At 47.1% G+C, this 15306-nt stretch overlaps 1 protein-coding gene across 2 annotated transcripts in view; it reads left to right on the top strand.

Annotated features, from left to right (window-relative positions):
• The window catches only part of LOC132403900 (uncharacterized), a 217606-nt gene that overhangs the window by 84446 nt on the left and 117854 nt on the right, over nucleotides 1-15306 (top strand). For both annotated transcript variants that reach the window (XM_059987708.1, XM_059987709.1), the window contains one exon: nucleotides 3999-4124. In XM_059987708.1, coding sequence (XP_059843691.1) covers nucleotides 3999-4124 — 126 coding nt within the window. The remainder of the gene's footprint in view (nucleotides 1-3998; nucleotides 4125-15306) is intronic.

The following is a 15306-nucleotide window of genomic DNA, read 5'->3' as shown; positions in this document are numbered from 1 at the left end:
TACTTCCTGAGGGGACTGAGGTCCATTGGACTATGTAGGCCTCTCCTTCACATGTTCTACCAGTCTGTTGTCTCCAGTACAATCTTCTATGTGGTGATGTGCTGGGGCAATGGCATCAACACGGGTGATGCCAATAGGCTCAATAAACTGATTAGAAAGCCTGGCTCTTTTATAGGAGTCAAACTAGACATGCTGGATCCTGGTAATTCTGGACATTTTTTTTTCACTCTCTGCACATCCCCTTGGCTGAACAGAGGAGAACTTTCAGTAACAGACTAAGAACAATTACGCTGCTCCAAAGAGTGCCATATGAGGTCATTCTTACCCTCGGCCATTAGGCTCTATAATGAGATAACCTCTCGCCGGGGAAGTGATGACCCTCTCCTGTTAGACTGTTTGGGGTAACTTATTTTTTATTCTTTTTACTTCCCTTCTAATATTTATATCTGTGCACTTGCAATGCCACTGTGACACCTTTGGAATCAATAAAGTATCTATCTATCTATTCCAGAAACAAAACATTTGCCTAAATGTCATAGACTGCTTGGATAGTTGAGTAAGATTTCTCTCCACTTTAGCCACTGGATGCTGGTGCCAATCTTTGTCCAGCAGCTTCACAGTTGAAGGATTCCTCCAGGACTGTACCTACTGATAAGTTGGCCAGGCACTATGTACCATGACTGGGCCAGTCTCCTCAGCATGGGAGACAGGTGGAACCCTGCCTAGCACAACACTGAAACTTCACACACCTCCCAAGGCAGCCACGCACCCAAAGAAAGTCTTCAGGATCAACACGGCAACAGGGAAGCTACATTTTCCAGGGATTTGTACCACGTGTCCCTGTGGACACATTCTACATTGGCTAGCCCTACCTTCCACACTTTCTCTGAGTACTGACCCTGGGGCCAAGTCACAGAGTTATATGGTGTAGAAGGAGGTTCTTCGGCCCACTACATCCATGCTGACCTTTTTGTCCATCTACATAATTCCCCTCGTCTGCATTTGAGCCCCATCCTTTGCCTTGCTTATTGAACTGCCTGCATCTGAGTGACCTAAGTACCGTTTCAGCTATCCAATAATCTGGCATTCTTGGGACTTGGGCAGTGTCAGACTGGCAAATGTTCCAGATGATTGAATGTTATTCCAGCAACATAAGCTTTAGATGTTAGGCAGTGGTATAAATAAACTTTAAGATGAACCTGTTGAGCTCAAAGGGAGCAGAAAGTGCATGGGCACTTTGGATCCTCTAACTACAAACCCACCCGTGTGCTTAACCATGGTATTTCAGACCACGTCCCCAGCACCAGCCACACACCCCAGCCCACAGTTCGGACTAATGAGTGAGTCAGATGCCGAACCATCAGCACATCTGAATGCCAGGTGTGGGTTATTGGAGTTTTATTCCTCAAAATTCTCACTAACGGCTTCAGTTTGTTTTCAGGCATATCATGGATGGGTCCAGGGCACTAATTAGCATAATAATAGCAGCGAATAATATGTGTTACCCACCCCCACCCACTTTCCTCTTGTTTTCCTCTGTGCAAAGTTAGCACAGTGTGTGCTACTTCAGTAGAACTGGATGTTATTCCAGTTGTTTCCTGTGAGCAAGTGGAAATGACAGCACCTGCTGTGGTCACTATTGTACTTAGGTCTCTCCCTGGGGGCGTTGAAGTTTACATCATTATCAAATGATCACATTTCCTTTGCATTCTTTAAGCTTTGTGACAAACACTGAAATATTGCATGTTAGTAATTGTACAGATTAAAGTTTAAAATTAAACAAAGCACTTGTCTGCAGTGTAAAGGCAGATGGTATTGGAAATTAATCAGCGGGCCAGGCAGCATCTGTGGAGAAAGAAAGGGAGTTAATGAATCATATGGATGAACTTTCATCAGCCCTAGGAGTTGGTGGAGGTAGAGTAGGTTTAAAGATGCGGAGAAAATGAAGAGGGACAGAGAGAATAATAGGGATCATGGGAGAGATTCATTGATGAACAAGATGATAGTGTGAGGGAACAACTGCCCGACAATGAGCCAAACAGATTAGTTATCAGAAAATATTTAAAATAACATAGTAGCAAGGTTGGAAGTCTGAATTAAAGAAATTCATTATCTGCATTACAAACATTGTTGAGGAAGGAGGCTGTAGCTCATCTGGTCAGAAGCTGAGATGTTAAACATGAATGTTGATTGAGCTTCAGTGAGACCAAAGTTCAAGTTCACTGCCTCAGATAATGAACGCATTCACTTCCAACAAAGTTTTTTGCTGTACCTGAGTACATGTAACAATAGAATAAGAATAGAATAAAATGCTAGAAGTTCAAAGTTCAAATGACTTAATTATCAAAACACATATATGTTACCATTTAAGTACTTAGATAAGAAAAACTTTGTTTTGCATGCCATGCATACAAATCATTTCATACATCAGTGCATTGAGGTTGTACAAGGAAAACAATAACAGAATGCAGAATATAGTGTTACAGTCACAGAGAAAGTGCAGTACAAAATTCAAAGTTCAAAGTAAGTTTATTATCAAGGTACATGTATGTCATCATATACAACCCTGAGATTCGTTTTCTGCAAGCAATTCATAGTAGTTACAAACAAACTGAAAAGAATCAATGATAAACTACACACAAAGATGTCAAAAACCAATGTGCAATTAAATACAAACTCTGCAAATACAAAAAAAGAACAAATAAAAATCATAATAAAAAATAACAATAAAGTGCAAGGCCATGGGAAGTTAGATTGTGAGGTGAAGAGTCCATCTTATTATATAAGAGATCTTTTCAATTGTAATTTAACAATGGGATAGAAGCTGTTCTTGAACCTTGTGGTATGTGCTTTCTGGCTGTTGTATCTTCTGCTGGATGAGAGAGGGGATAAGAGAGTATGTCTGGAGTGGGTGGGGTCTTTAAGATTTCCAGCCTTGGTTTGACATTAACAAGAGAAAATCTGCAGATGCTGGCTTAAGTAATACGGGCAAGTAATACAGGCAAAATGCTGGAGGAACTCAGCAGGCCAGGCAGCATCTATGGAAAAGGGTGAATAGTTGATGTTTCGGGCCAATACCTTCATCAGGACTTGAAGGGTTTCGGCCCAAACTGTCAACTGTTTACTCTTTTCCACAGATGCTGCCTTGTCTGCTGAGTTCCTCCACCATTTTATGTGTGTTAATTTAGATGTACATTCCACAGAACTGTTCTGTTTGACACATCCTCCTGGGTATTCATTCCCTAATGCTAACACCTCATTGCTGAGTTAGTGATGACTGGAACATACAATCGGCAGGAACCTGGTCTCCCTTGATATCTGAATAGAAAGCAAATGTCAGACTAATGTTTAGTTTCCAAGATACATAACAGATCATATGGTGAATATTGAGTGCCAAATGCCTCTTAATAATGAAAAGAGGGCGCGTCCCAGATGGTGAGAGTCCTTAACAATGGATGCCACCTTTTCAAGGCACCGCCTATTGAAGTGTCCTCCATGGTGCAGAAGCTTATGATGGTGAAGGATTTAGCTGAGTCTACAACCCTCTGACGCCTCTTACAACACTGTGCAGTGATGATGCAAACAGTCAGAATGCTCTCCACATTACATCTGTTAAATTTTGGTGACATATAAAATCTGAAAGTGCTAATGAAGTATAGCTGCTGAGGTGCCTTCCCTGTGATTTCATCAATGTGGAAGGACACCACCACTTCCCTTTGAATATTGCTTTGGGACCTTTGACATTTAAAGAGGCAGTCTGAAACTTGTTGAAGAAACAGCACCTCAGACTGTCGTGTTCTCTCTCAGCACTCTGCCAGACTGTCTGAGCGGCATGTGGTTTCAACACACTCCCTTTGGCTCAGGGCTGCCGTAGCACAATGGCAATCAGAAACCTGTTGTGGTGTCAAGTGTAAACCTGCTGAAGGTTATTGCTGTTTTGATGAAGAGATATTGTCTGACACTCCTTTTCCCTTCTCTGTTTTCACTCTCACCCGTAGGTGATGGACCTGACCATGTGCCTCAACAAGGAACGAATTCAGCTGGAGCAAATTCAGGAGGAAAACCAATGCTTTCGTCAGCATATCAACAACCTGACTACTGAGATTAAAATATTGCAGGACAAGGTCAGTGAGTGGGCTAAAGCGAAGTCTCCTTAATTAGAAATTTAATTTGTAACTTAATTTGATACTCAGACTTGGCAGCTTTTGCCGAAATTCTCAGTAGGTCAGTCCGCATCTGGGAAGATTGACAATGGGGCAGGCAAAACATACTGAGAATCAGAATCAGGTTTATTATCACTTAAGTATAACATGTACTTGTTGTTCTGTGGCGGCTGTACAGCGCAAGACATAAATATTACTATAAGTTACAAGCACATAGTGTAAAGACGAATGATGTGACAGTGTTCATGGGTTCATGGATCATTCAGAAATCTGATGGCGGAGGGGTAGAAGCTGTTCTTAAAATGTTAAGTATGTGTCTTCAGGCTCCTGTACCTTCTCCCCAGAGGTAGAAATGACAAGAGGGTATATCTCGGATGGTCAGGGTCCTTAATGATGGACGCTGCCTACTTGGGACACCACCTCTTGAAGATGTACTTAATGGTGGTGAGGATTGTACCTGTGGTAGAACTGGCTGTGTCTACAACCCTCCGCAGCCTCTTGCGTTTCAGTGTGTTGGAGGCTCCATACCAGACAGTGATGCAACCAGTCAGAATGCTCTTCACTGTACGTCTAGAAATTTGCTACATATCAAATCTCCTCAAACTCCTAATGAAGTAGAGCCACTGGTATGCCTTCTTTGTGCTTTCACTAGTGTATTGGGTTCAGGATAGATGCTGACAGTCAGAAGCTGCTCACCCTTTCCACCACTGACCCCACGATGAGGACTGGTGTGTGTTCCCCTGACTTCCCCTTCCTGAAGTGCACAGCCATTTTCTCGGTCTTGCTGACATTGAGTGCAAGGTTGTTGTGACACCACTGAACCAGTGATCCACCTCTCTCCTGTACATCTTCTTCGTCAGAGAGAGGGTGAGAAGGCATGCAAAGTTGACAAGTGGCATGCTGAAAAACAAGAGAGGATATTCAACCCCTCAAGCTATGTTAGCATCTGGCTGGGTTGTGACTGTCATGTCCCTCCTGTACTTTGTTTGGCAGCATCAACAGATTCCATACTCTGTGGCAGAGAAATCCATGTTCCTAGAAATATTTCTCCTCAAATGTCCTGACTTTAATTTTCCCAATTAAATTCCCAATCTGACCTTTTATACATTTTAAACAGCAGAACTGTTGAGTAGCTGGTAGAGCTGCTGGCTCAAAGCTTTAGAGATCCAGGTTCACTCCTGACATCCACTGCTCTTTACATGGAGTTTGCATGTTCTTCCTGTGACTACATAGGATTCCTCTGGATGATCCAGTTTCCTCCCACATCCCAAAGAGATGGTGAAAATATTGTTTTTCCCCCCCTCCATTTGTGTTGTTTGACCTGTTGAGTTCCTCCAGCACTTTGTGTGTGTTTGTCAAGATTTTCAGTATCTGCAGAATCTCTTATGTAGTCCGTAAGGAGTTCATATTTTTACTAAGAGATGATAACCTGAAATCAGGCTGAAGATATGCTAGAAATTCCAAACTTAGAACAAGTATAATTTCAGAAGAGGTATCTTCAGATATAAAGAGATGAAATGCCCTGCAAATTATGGCAAATTTCTCTTAAAATTGGGTGTTACTTGTAACTAAATTTGAGGCTTGTTTTGCAGGAGCCATTACACACTGTGCTGCCAGTACAGAATCAGGCATGAAATAACAAAAAACTACACTTACATAGTGCCTTCAGTGTTGCAACATGTCCCTCAAAATATCCAAGGCATTTCTGTGTCTGACCAACATGTTATTGCATTTGTTACATTGATAGCTAGGAGGGCCATCCTGTTGAAATGGAAGGATATATCAACTCTTAATTTGTCACAATGGTTCTCTCAAGTGATGCTGTGTCTTAGCTTGGAGAAAATTAGAAGTCGAACCTTTGAACCTTTATTTGGTTTTGAGAAGAGATGGGCTCATTCGCTCAGTATTATTTCAGTTAACTGATAGATTTCCTCCATGATCTAAATGTAATTTTTTTTGATATATCTTTCTTTCTTGTTGGTGGTTTGATGTTTATTTTTAGAAGCTTTCTGTATGACGCATGGCTCCGGGGTTGTACCCTCAATGGGTTTCTTTTTTTTCTCACTTTTCTTGCTTAGTACGGGTTTTTTTATTCACAAAAACTTTCAATCTTTAAGATAATTTCTTCTTTTTTGAGGCATTGTATGTGTTGTTACTTTGATGTACTTGTGCTATTTTTGAATAATAATAATAATAATAATAAAGATTTGAAAAGAAAGAGGTGGATTTTAAAGAAGTGGGTGGTACACAAAAAGGGTTAGGGAGGGAATTCCAAAGCTTCGGGCTTAAACTGCCTAAGGAATATAAAAGCAAGGCTGAGGGTTTATATGGCATTGGTCAGATGACATTTGGGATATTGTGAGCAGTTTTGGTCCCCTTATCCAAGAAAGAATGAGCTGGCATTGAGACCGTCCAAAGGAGGTTTATGAGAATGACCTTGGGAATTTAAGGGTTAACATATGAGGAATGTTTGAAGGTTTTGGGCTTGTACTCGCTGGATGCTATGACTCTATGAAAGTGGGATTGGTTTCATAGCACTAGGAATTACAGAAAGACACAACATGGAAACAATCGTTTCAACCCACCAGGTCCATGTTGATCATCAACCATCCATTTACACCTGCTCTATTGCACTCCCATTTTTTATTATTCCACCTATATTCCCATCAATTCCTCCAAGATTCTACCACTCATCTCCTCACCACGGGCAACTTACAGTGGGCAATTAACCTAGCAACCCCCACATCTTCTGGATGTGGGAGGAAACCAAAGAAGCTGGAAGAGAGCCACCTGGTCACAGGGAGAACGTGCAAACAGCGCCAGAGGTCAGGATTGACCCTGGGTTTCTGGCACTATGAGGCAGCAGCCCAAATGGCTGCACCAGTTGCCACCCAAAAGGTTAAGGATTTAAGGGATTAGGGCATATTTACACGTAAATATACTGAAAACGGTGAATAAAGTTGATCCTTGAAATACACTCAGCCAACACAATAACATGTTTCTCATGCGGACTTATTGCTGAATGAGTTCCTGGCTTTGATGAGAAGGGAAGGGAAGAAAAAAACAAAAAAGTTATGTTGCATACTGTGCTTTACATTCACAGCTTTAGGATAAAAAAAAGTTATGTTTGTCTCGTGCACACTGTGCAATTTTGAGTTCAGAAATTACACGCTCCACAAGGACAGTTGTTCCTAGTATTATTAACTAATCAGCTACATCATCTGATTTCCAATTAGCCACGTGCCTGATTAGTAACTGAATTAGAATTTATTTAAATCTTACATCCATCCCACAACGTGAGGGTGTAAAGATCTTTGCGTTATGACTTAGTTGCAAGGTACAGGCATGTGAATTTTAAAGTCTAATGGCTTGTAGAAAGGAACTGACCCATAGCTTGTTGGTCCTGGTTTTAATGCTGCAGTAGCGTTTGCCAGACTGAAGCAACTGGAACAGTTTATGGTTGGGGTGACTGGTGTCCCTGATGATCTTCCAGCCCTTCTTTATGCACCTGCTGCTGTAAATGTCCTTAGTGGAGGAAAGTTCACATCCACAGATGCGCTGGGCTGTCTGTACCATTCTCTGCAGTGCCCAGCGATCAAGGTTGGTGCTATTCTCGTACCAGCCAGTCAGGATGCTCTCAATGGTGCCCCTGTAGAAGGTCTGGAGGATTTGGGGGCCCATGCCAACTTCTTCAGTCACCTGAGGTGGAAGAGATGCTGTTGTGCTTTTTTGCCTCAAAGCCGGTGTGTACAGTCCAGGTGAGATCATTGGTGAATTGTACACCGAGGAACTTGAAACCACTCACCTGTCAACTGCAGTCCCATTGATGCTGATCGGATCGAGCCTGTCTCCATTCCTCCTGTAATCCACAATCAGCTCTTTTGTTTTTTGGACATTGAGGGAGAGGTTGTTATCCTGGCACCACTGTGTCAGGGTGTCAACCTCTCCTCTGTAGGCTGTCTCATTACCATTAGAAATCAGGCTGATCAGTCATGTCATCTGTGAATTTGATCAGCAGATTGGAGCTGTGTGTGGCAGTACAATCGTGGGTGTAAAGGGAGTGGAGGAGGGGACTCACAACACAACCCTGGGGGCACCTGCGTGGAGGGTCAGAGGGGCAGATGTGAAGGAGCCCATCCTTACCACCTGTTCGCAATCCTATAGGAAATCTAGGATCCAGCTGTTCAACGAGCTGGGCAGGCCGAGGTCTCTGAGTTGCCTGTCAAATCTGGGGGGAGTTATGGTGTTGAATGCTGAACTGTAATCCAGGAACAGCATTCTAATATATGCATCCCTCTTCTCCAGGTGAGTGGAGTGTTTAGTGCTGTGGCTATAGCATCATCAGTAGACAGTTCTGTCGGTAGGCTAACCCTATGGGGTCCAGTGTAGGTGGTAGCATGCTGCAGATGTAGTCTTTAACCAGCCTGTCGAAGCGTTTGGTTAACCTTGATTTTCTTAGGTACAGGGACAGTGATGGACGATTTGAAACAGGATGACACTACACACGGGGAGAGGGAAAGATTAAAAATGTCCTAAACATGCCAACCAGTTTGTTCCGCACACACTTTGAGGACCCGCCCTGGGATGCCATCCTGCCCCGCTGCCTTGTGGCTGTTGACATGTTGGAATGTTCTATGTACCTCAGCCTTGGAGATGACCGAGGGGCAGTTCTCGGTGGCTCTCCTCAGGGTTCAGTCCTATCAACCTCAAATTGAGCATGAAAAACAATGAGCTTGTCTGGGAATGAGGTGGCAATGTTGGATGACTGTTGAAGTCTGCGATGTTGTGCAGTCCTTGCCATACACTGCATGTGTCATTGTCACAGAGTTGTGACCGGATTTTGTTCTTGTGTTGCCATTTTGCCACCTTGATGGCTCTACGTAAATCATAGTAATTGAAGTGCACACCAGTCTCGTTGCATGGCTCTGATATTTATCAAGACGTGATTTTTGGTCACTTAATGAAGGAGTGCTTCCTTTCAGATTTATTTGCTGAACGTATATTGAAATGTATTATTTGCATTAACAACCAACATACCCAATGACGTGCTAGGGGCAGCCCACAAGTGTCGGCACACATTCAGGCACTAACATAATATACTCACCACGCCCACGCTCGGCCAAGCAACATAGATCACGACAAACAACAAAGCAACAGGTCTGTGGGGAGGCCAACAGCCCTTGTCCTGGCTGGTTTGCCAGTTCAACATCCAACCACAGATGTCCTTTGTCTCACTTCCTCATTGCTTGTCTTCTTCACGACTAATTTAGAAAGTAAAATAATGTGGTATTGTAGCGATGTGCTACACACAGCGCTGAAATAACGACACGCAGTTGGTAAGTCGTTTTGAGACTAGTTTATTCAAACTTCGCGGTGCTGGTATTTCAATCCCTAGCGCCCGCCCTCTCTGGGCGGAAATGACGTCAGAGGTGCATTACCAAAGTCTCTCCCTGCGCGCTGGCTATTTGTGAGCCGGTTTGCCTGCACAGAAAGTGGGTCGCCACATAACACCCCCCCCCAACCCCAAACTGGTGATACACCCCCCAATATCCACAGTCTGGGTTGGACTGTGTTTGGGAGGTCTGCCTCTGCGCCGCGGTGCCTGAACCGCGACCGGCTGCGCCAAGTCCACATGGGCTGGTTTGAGTTGGTCCACCGTGAAAACCTCCTCTCTCCCCCCAATGTCCAGAACGTACGTAGACCCGTTGTTGTTGATCACCCTGAACGGCCCCTCGTACGGCTGCTGTAGCGGTGCCCAGTGTCCGCCCCTTCATACAAACACAAACTTGCAGTTCTGCAGGTCTTTGGGTGCATGGGTCGGGGTCAGTCCATGCTTTGAAGTTGGTACGGGGGCCAGGTTGCCGAGCCTTTCGCGTAGTCTGTCCAGGACTGCGGCGGGTCTTCCTCTTGCCCCCTTGGAGCTGGTATGAACTCTCCCGGGACAGCCAGGGGCGCGCCATACACCAACTCGGCTGACGAGGCATGCAGATCCTCTTTGGGCGCTGTACGAATTCCAAGCAGGACTCAGGGAAGCTCGACCACCCAGTTAGGTCCTCTCAGACGGGCCATGAGAGCCGACTTCAAGTGACGGTGGAAGCGTTCCACCAGTCCGTTCAACTGTGGGTGGTAGGCAGTTGTGTGGTGCAGCTGCGTTCCCAATAGGCTGGCCACAGCTGACCACAGGCTGGAGGTGAACTGGGCGCCTCTGTCGGAGGTAATGTGGGCCGGTACCCCGAAGCGTGCTACCCAGGTTGCAATCAGTGCTCAGGCACAGGAATCGGCAGATGTGTCGGTGAGCGGGACCGCCTCTGGCCACCTCGTGAACCGGTCTACCATAGTTAGGAGGTACCGCACTCCTCGGGACACTGGTAGGGGGCCCTCGATATCCACGTGAATGTTGTCGAACCTCCGGTGGATGGGTTCGAACTGCTGAGACAGGGCTTTAGTGTGCCGCTGCACCTTGGCTGTTTGGCACTGCGCGCACGTTCTGGCCCATTCACTGACCAGCTTGCGAAGTCCGTGCCACGTGAACTTGCTGGAGGCCAGCCGGATGGTTGTTCTGATAGATGGGTGTGCCAAACCATGTATGGAGTTGAAAACCCGCCGCTTCCAGGCTGCCGGGACGATGGGGCGAGGTTGGCAGGTAGCCACGTCGCACAGGAGGGTCCTATTACCTGAGCCTACGAGGAAGTCCTGCAGCTGCAAACCCGAGACTGCGGTCCTGTAGCTGGGCATCTCATCTCATCGTCTGCCTGCTGCGCCTCTGCTGGTGCTGCATAGACAGGGCCTGGACAGCTGGTCTGGAGAATGCGTCCGCCACGATGTTGTCCTTTCCCGAGACATGCTGGATGTAGGACAGATGTCGCTGCTGGCGAGCCGACCAGAGATCGGACACCTTCGTGAAGGCGAAGGTCAACAGTTTGTGGTCCGTGAACGCGGCGAACGGTCTGCCTTCTAAGAAGTACCTGAAATGCAGGATTGCCAGGTATAGCGCCAACAGCTCCCAGTAGAAAGCACTGCATTTGAGCTCGGGTGGTTGCAGGTGTTTGCTGAAAAACGCCAGGGGTTGCCAGCGACCCTCAATGAGTAGTTCCAGCACCCCACCGACTGCCGTGTTAGATGCGTCCACTGTGAGGGCGGTAGGGACGTCCATTCTGGGGTGCACTAGCATCACGGCGTTTGCCGAGACTTCTTTCATTTTAATGAAAGCGGCAGTGGACTCCTCGTCCCAGGTAATGTCCTTGCCCTTACCCGACATCAGGGCGACCAGGGGGCGCATGATTCGGGCAGGTGAAGGGAGGAAGCGGTGGTAGAAATTTACCATACCCACAGATTCCTGAAGGCCTTTGATTGTGTTGGGTCGGGGGAAATGGTGGACCGCGTCTACCTTAGCGGGCAGAAGGGTTGCCCCGTCTTTAGTAGTCCTGTGGCCCAGGAAGTTGATGGTGTCGAGTCCGAACTGGCATTTGGCCGGGTTGATTGTCAGGTCGTATTCACTCAGTCGGGCGTAGAGTTGACAGAGGTGGGACAGATGCTCCTGATGACTGCTGCTGGCTATGAGGATGTCGTCCAAATAGATGAAAGCAAAGTCCAGGTCGCATCCCACCGCGTCCATTAACCGCTGAAACGTCTGTGCAGCATTCTTTAGGCCGAACGGCATGCGGAGGAACTCGAAAAGGCCGAAGGGGCTGATGAGAGCCGTTTTGGGGACGTCGTCCGGATGCATCAGGATTTGATGGTATCCCCGGATGAGGTCCACCTTGGAGAAGATCCGTGCGCCGTGCAGGTCTGCTGCAAAGTCCTGAATGTGCAGCACAAGGTAGCGGTCCGGTGTTGTAGCCTCGTTCAGCCTGCAGTAGTCACCACATGGTCTCTAACCCCCGGCTGCTTTGGGCACCATGTGCAGGGAGGAGGCCCATGGGCTGTCGGACCACCATATGATCCCCAATTCCTCCATCCTCTTGAACTCCTCCTTCGCCAGGCGGAGCTTTTCCGGGGGGAGCCTTCGTGTGCGGGCATGGAGGGGTGGTTCCTGGGCCGGAATGTGGTGCTGTACCCCGTGTCTGGGCAAGGCTGCCGTGAACTGCGGTGTCAGAATCGATTGGGAAGCCCGCCAGGAGTCTGGTGAATTCGTTGTTCGACAGTGTGATGGAGTCCAGGTGTGGGGCCAGCAACTTGGCTTCACCCAGGGAGAACATCTGGAAAGTCTCAGCACGTACCAGTCTTTTCCCTCGCAAGTTGACCAGCAGGCTGTGAGCTCGCAAGAAGTCCGCCCCCAGGAATGGTTGGGCCACCACGGCCAGTGTGAAGTCCCACGTGAACTGGCTGGCGCCGAACAGCAGCTGCACTGCGCAGGTGCCGTAAGTCCGTATCGTGCTGCCGTTTGCAGCCCTCAGGGTGGGTCCTGGCTTCCTGTTGCGGGTGTCATACCCCGTCGGGGGCAAGACGCTGATCTCCGTTCTGGTGTCGACATAGTCATTAGCGGCAGCTGGCCCTGGCCCTGGCAGGGCGGGCGACAATGGTGGGCTGTTGTGCCCCACCGCTGGTGGTAGAAACACCACTGTTCACTGGCCTCCTCACTCCTGTCTCTGTGTTGTGTGCGCCCCCCTGCCGGGCCCGGTCTGGTCCGCTGTTGGGCGCGCGGCCTGGTAATCTGACTGACGGACGCCACGCTCTCCCTCTTGGCATTCCACAGCACGCCTGCCCGGGCCGCCACCTTCCGGGGGTCGCTGAAACCTGCATCGGCCAGCAGCAGATGCATGTCCTCAGGCAGTCACTCCAGGAACGCTTGCTCAAAAATGAGGCAGGGCTTGTGTCCGTCAGCCAGGGACAGCATCTCATTCATCAATGCTGATGGCAGTCTGTCTCCCAAACTGTCTGGGTGAAGCAGGCGGGCACCCCGCTCATGCTGTGAGAGGCCAGAGGTCCCAATGAGCAGCGCCTTGAATGCTTCATATCTGCCTTCCTCCGGGGGCGACTGTATGAAATCTGCAACCTGGACGGCCGTCTCCTGGTCAAGGGCTCTCACCACATGGTAGTAACGCGTGGAATCAGAGGATATCTGCCAAATCTGGAACTGGGCTTCTGCTTGGCTAAACCACACGTGTGGTCGCAGCGTCCAGAAAGTTGGCAGTTTTAGTGAAACTGCATGAACAGATGAAGAGTCGGTCATCTTTGGTCCAAATCCTGTTTGGACCGTCGGGGTGACCAATGTAGCGATGTGCTACACACAGCACTGAAATAACGATACGCAGTCAGTAAGTTGTTTCGAGACTAGTTTATTCAAACTTCACGGTGCTGGTATTTCAATCCCTAGCACCCGCCCTCTCCGGGCGGAAATGACGTCAGAGGTGCATTACCAAAGTCTCTCCCCGCACGCTGACTATTTGTGAGCCGGTTCACCTGTGCAGAAAGTGGGTCACCACAGTATCCCTAACTTGCTGGGTGGTGACTCAAAGGGACAGAGTAACCCCTGCATGGGTGACGAGGCAAATAAAATCAGCACAAAGAAGTTTAAAGTTAGCGGTGAGAACTAACCTGTAAAACTCCCTACACATGTTCAGTGATTTAGCATGGAGAATATACTTAAAGGCAAGAATATTTAGCCACAGTACTTTAATGAGCTTTTTATCATAATCTGGCAGCGATAATACCTGAAGCAGGTACATAAGATATGAAAAGATATGGGAGAAGTAGGCCATTCAGCTCATCAGTCTTGTTCCACCATTTAATCATGGTTGATCGTACTTTTGAACCACAATCTCCTGCCTCTCCCAGTAACCCTTAATCCCCTAACCAATCAAGAATCTATCAATCTCTTCCTTAAATATACTCAATAACTTGGCGCCCACAGCCCTCTATAGCAATGCATTCCACAGATTCACTACCCTCTGGCTGAAGAAATTCCTCCACATCTCAGTTTTAATGGTCCATCCCTTTTTAGTGAGGTTGTACCCTTGGATCCTAGACCCTCTTACTAACGAAAACATGCTGATCCTTATAATCATGTGACTGATTCTAAGGTAAGCCTGAACTAAAGGCCGGTGTAATCATCCCACCAAACCTACTCCAGTGATAGTACTGAAGAAATGGATATAAAAGTTTGCACTTAGATTCCAAACTACTTTTATAAAATAATTTTTGATTTAGCAGTTTCAAATGAATTGAAGTTCAAGTTTGGTGTGGCATGGTAGTATAGTGGTGGTTAGCATAATTCTGTTGCACTGTCAGGAAGCCAGGTTCAATTCCCACTGCCGTCCATAAGGAGTTTCTACATTCTCTCTATGACTGCATGGGTTTCCTCTGGGTGCTCTGGTTTCCTCCTACAGTCCAAAGAAGTGCAGGTTAGTAGGTTAACTGATCACGAGGGTGTAATTGAGTGGTGTGGGCTCGTTAAAGACCTGTTACTGTGCTGATTCTCACAATAAATAAATTACTGAGATGTGCATCTGCAGAAGCTGGAATCTGGAGCAATGAGTGATTTGTTGGAGGAACCCAGGGGGTCGAGCAGCATCTATGGAGGTAGGAAAGGAACTGTTGATGCTTCAGGTTGAGACATGCATCAGGCCCAGGACACCAGAACACCGGTCTGGATGCAAGGTCTTGACCCCAGACGCGGACCGCTTCTTCACACCCACAGACGTCGATTCACGTAATTCCTTCAGAGGATAGTTTGTTCTAAATTTATCGGCTCTGATGCACTAAGTTATTGAGGCTGCTAACCAAAGAGGCGTGAATGAACATTACCTTGCATGTGCCGGTGGCTGGGTAAGTGGATGTGATTTTGCAGGGTAACAGACAACTGAATACGGGCGAGAATAAGAAGCTAGGCCACTGCCCCTGAAACAGGAACCTGTGTATTTTATTTACTTTTAATCTTATTTAGAGATTCAGTGTGGAATAGGCCCTTACTGCCCTTCAAGCCTCACTGTGGTAACTTTACAAAAAGACCACTCGACAACTTGATGGCCAAAAGAGCATCTTTACCTGGGACAGCAAATGATATTTACAATACAGAGGCTTCCAGGTACCCCGTGCGGCCTGGGTGGAGGAACTATGTACAATGCATACTGGGAGTAAAAAGAGCGGAAGTAAAGACCCCGCCAACCCCGGATCCCGCCTCTTACTATCAACGGCTCCCCGA

Source organism: Hypanus sabinus, chromosome 13, assembly GCF_030144855.1.
Source record: "Hypanus sabinus isolate sHypSab1 chromosome 13, sHypSab1.hap1, whole genome shotgun sequence".
NCBI classification, from domain to species: domain Eukaryota; kingdom Metazoa; phylum Chordata; class Chondrichthyes; order Myliobatiformes; family Dasyatidae; genus Hypanus; species Hypanus sabinus.
This window is presented reverse-complemented; position numbering and strand designations above follow the sequence as displayed.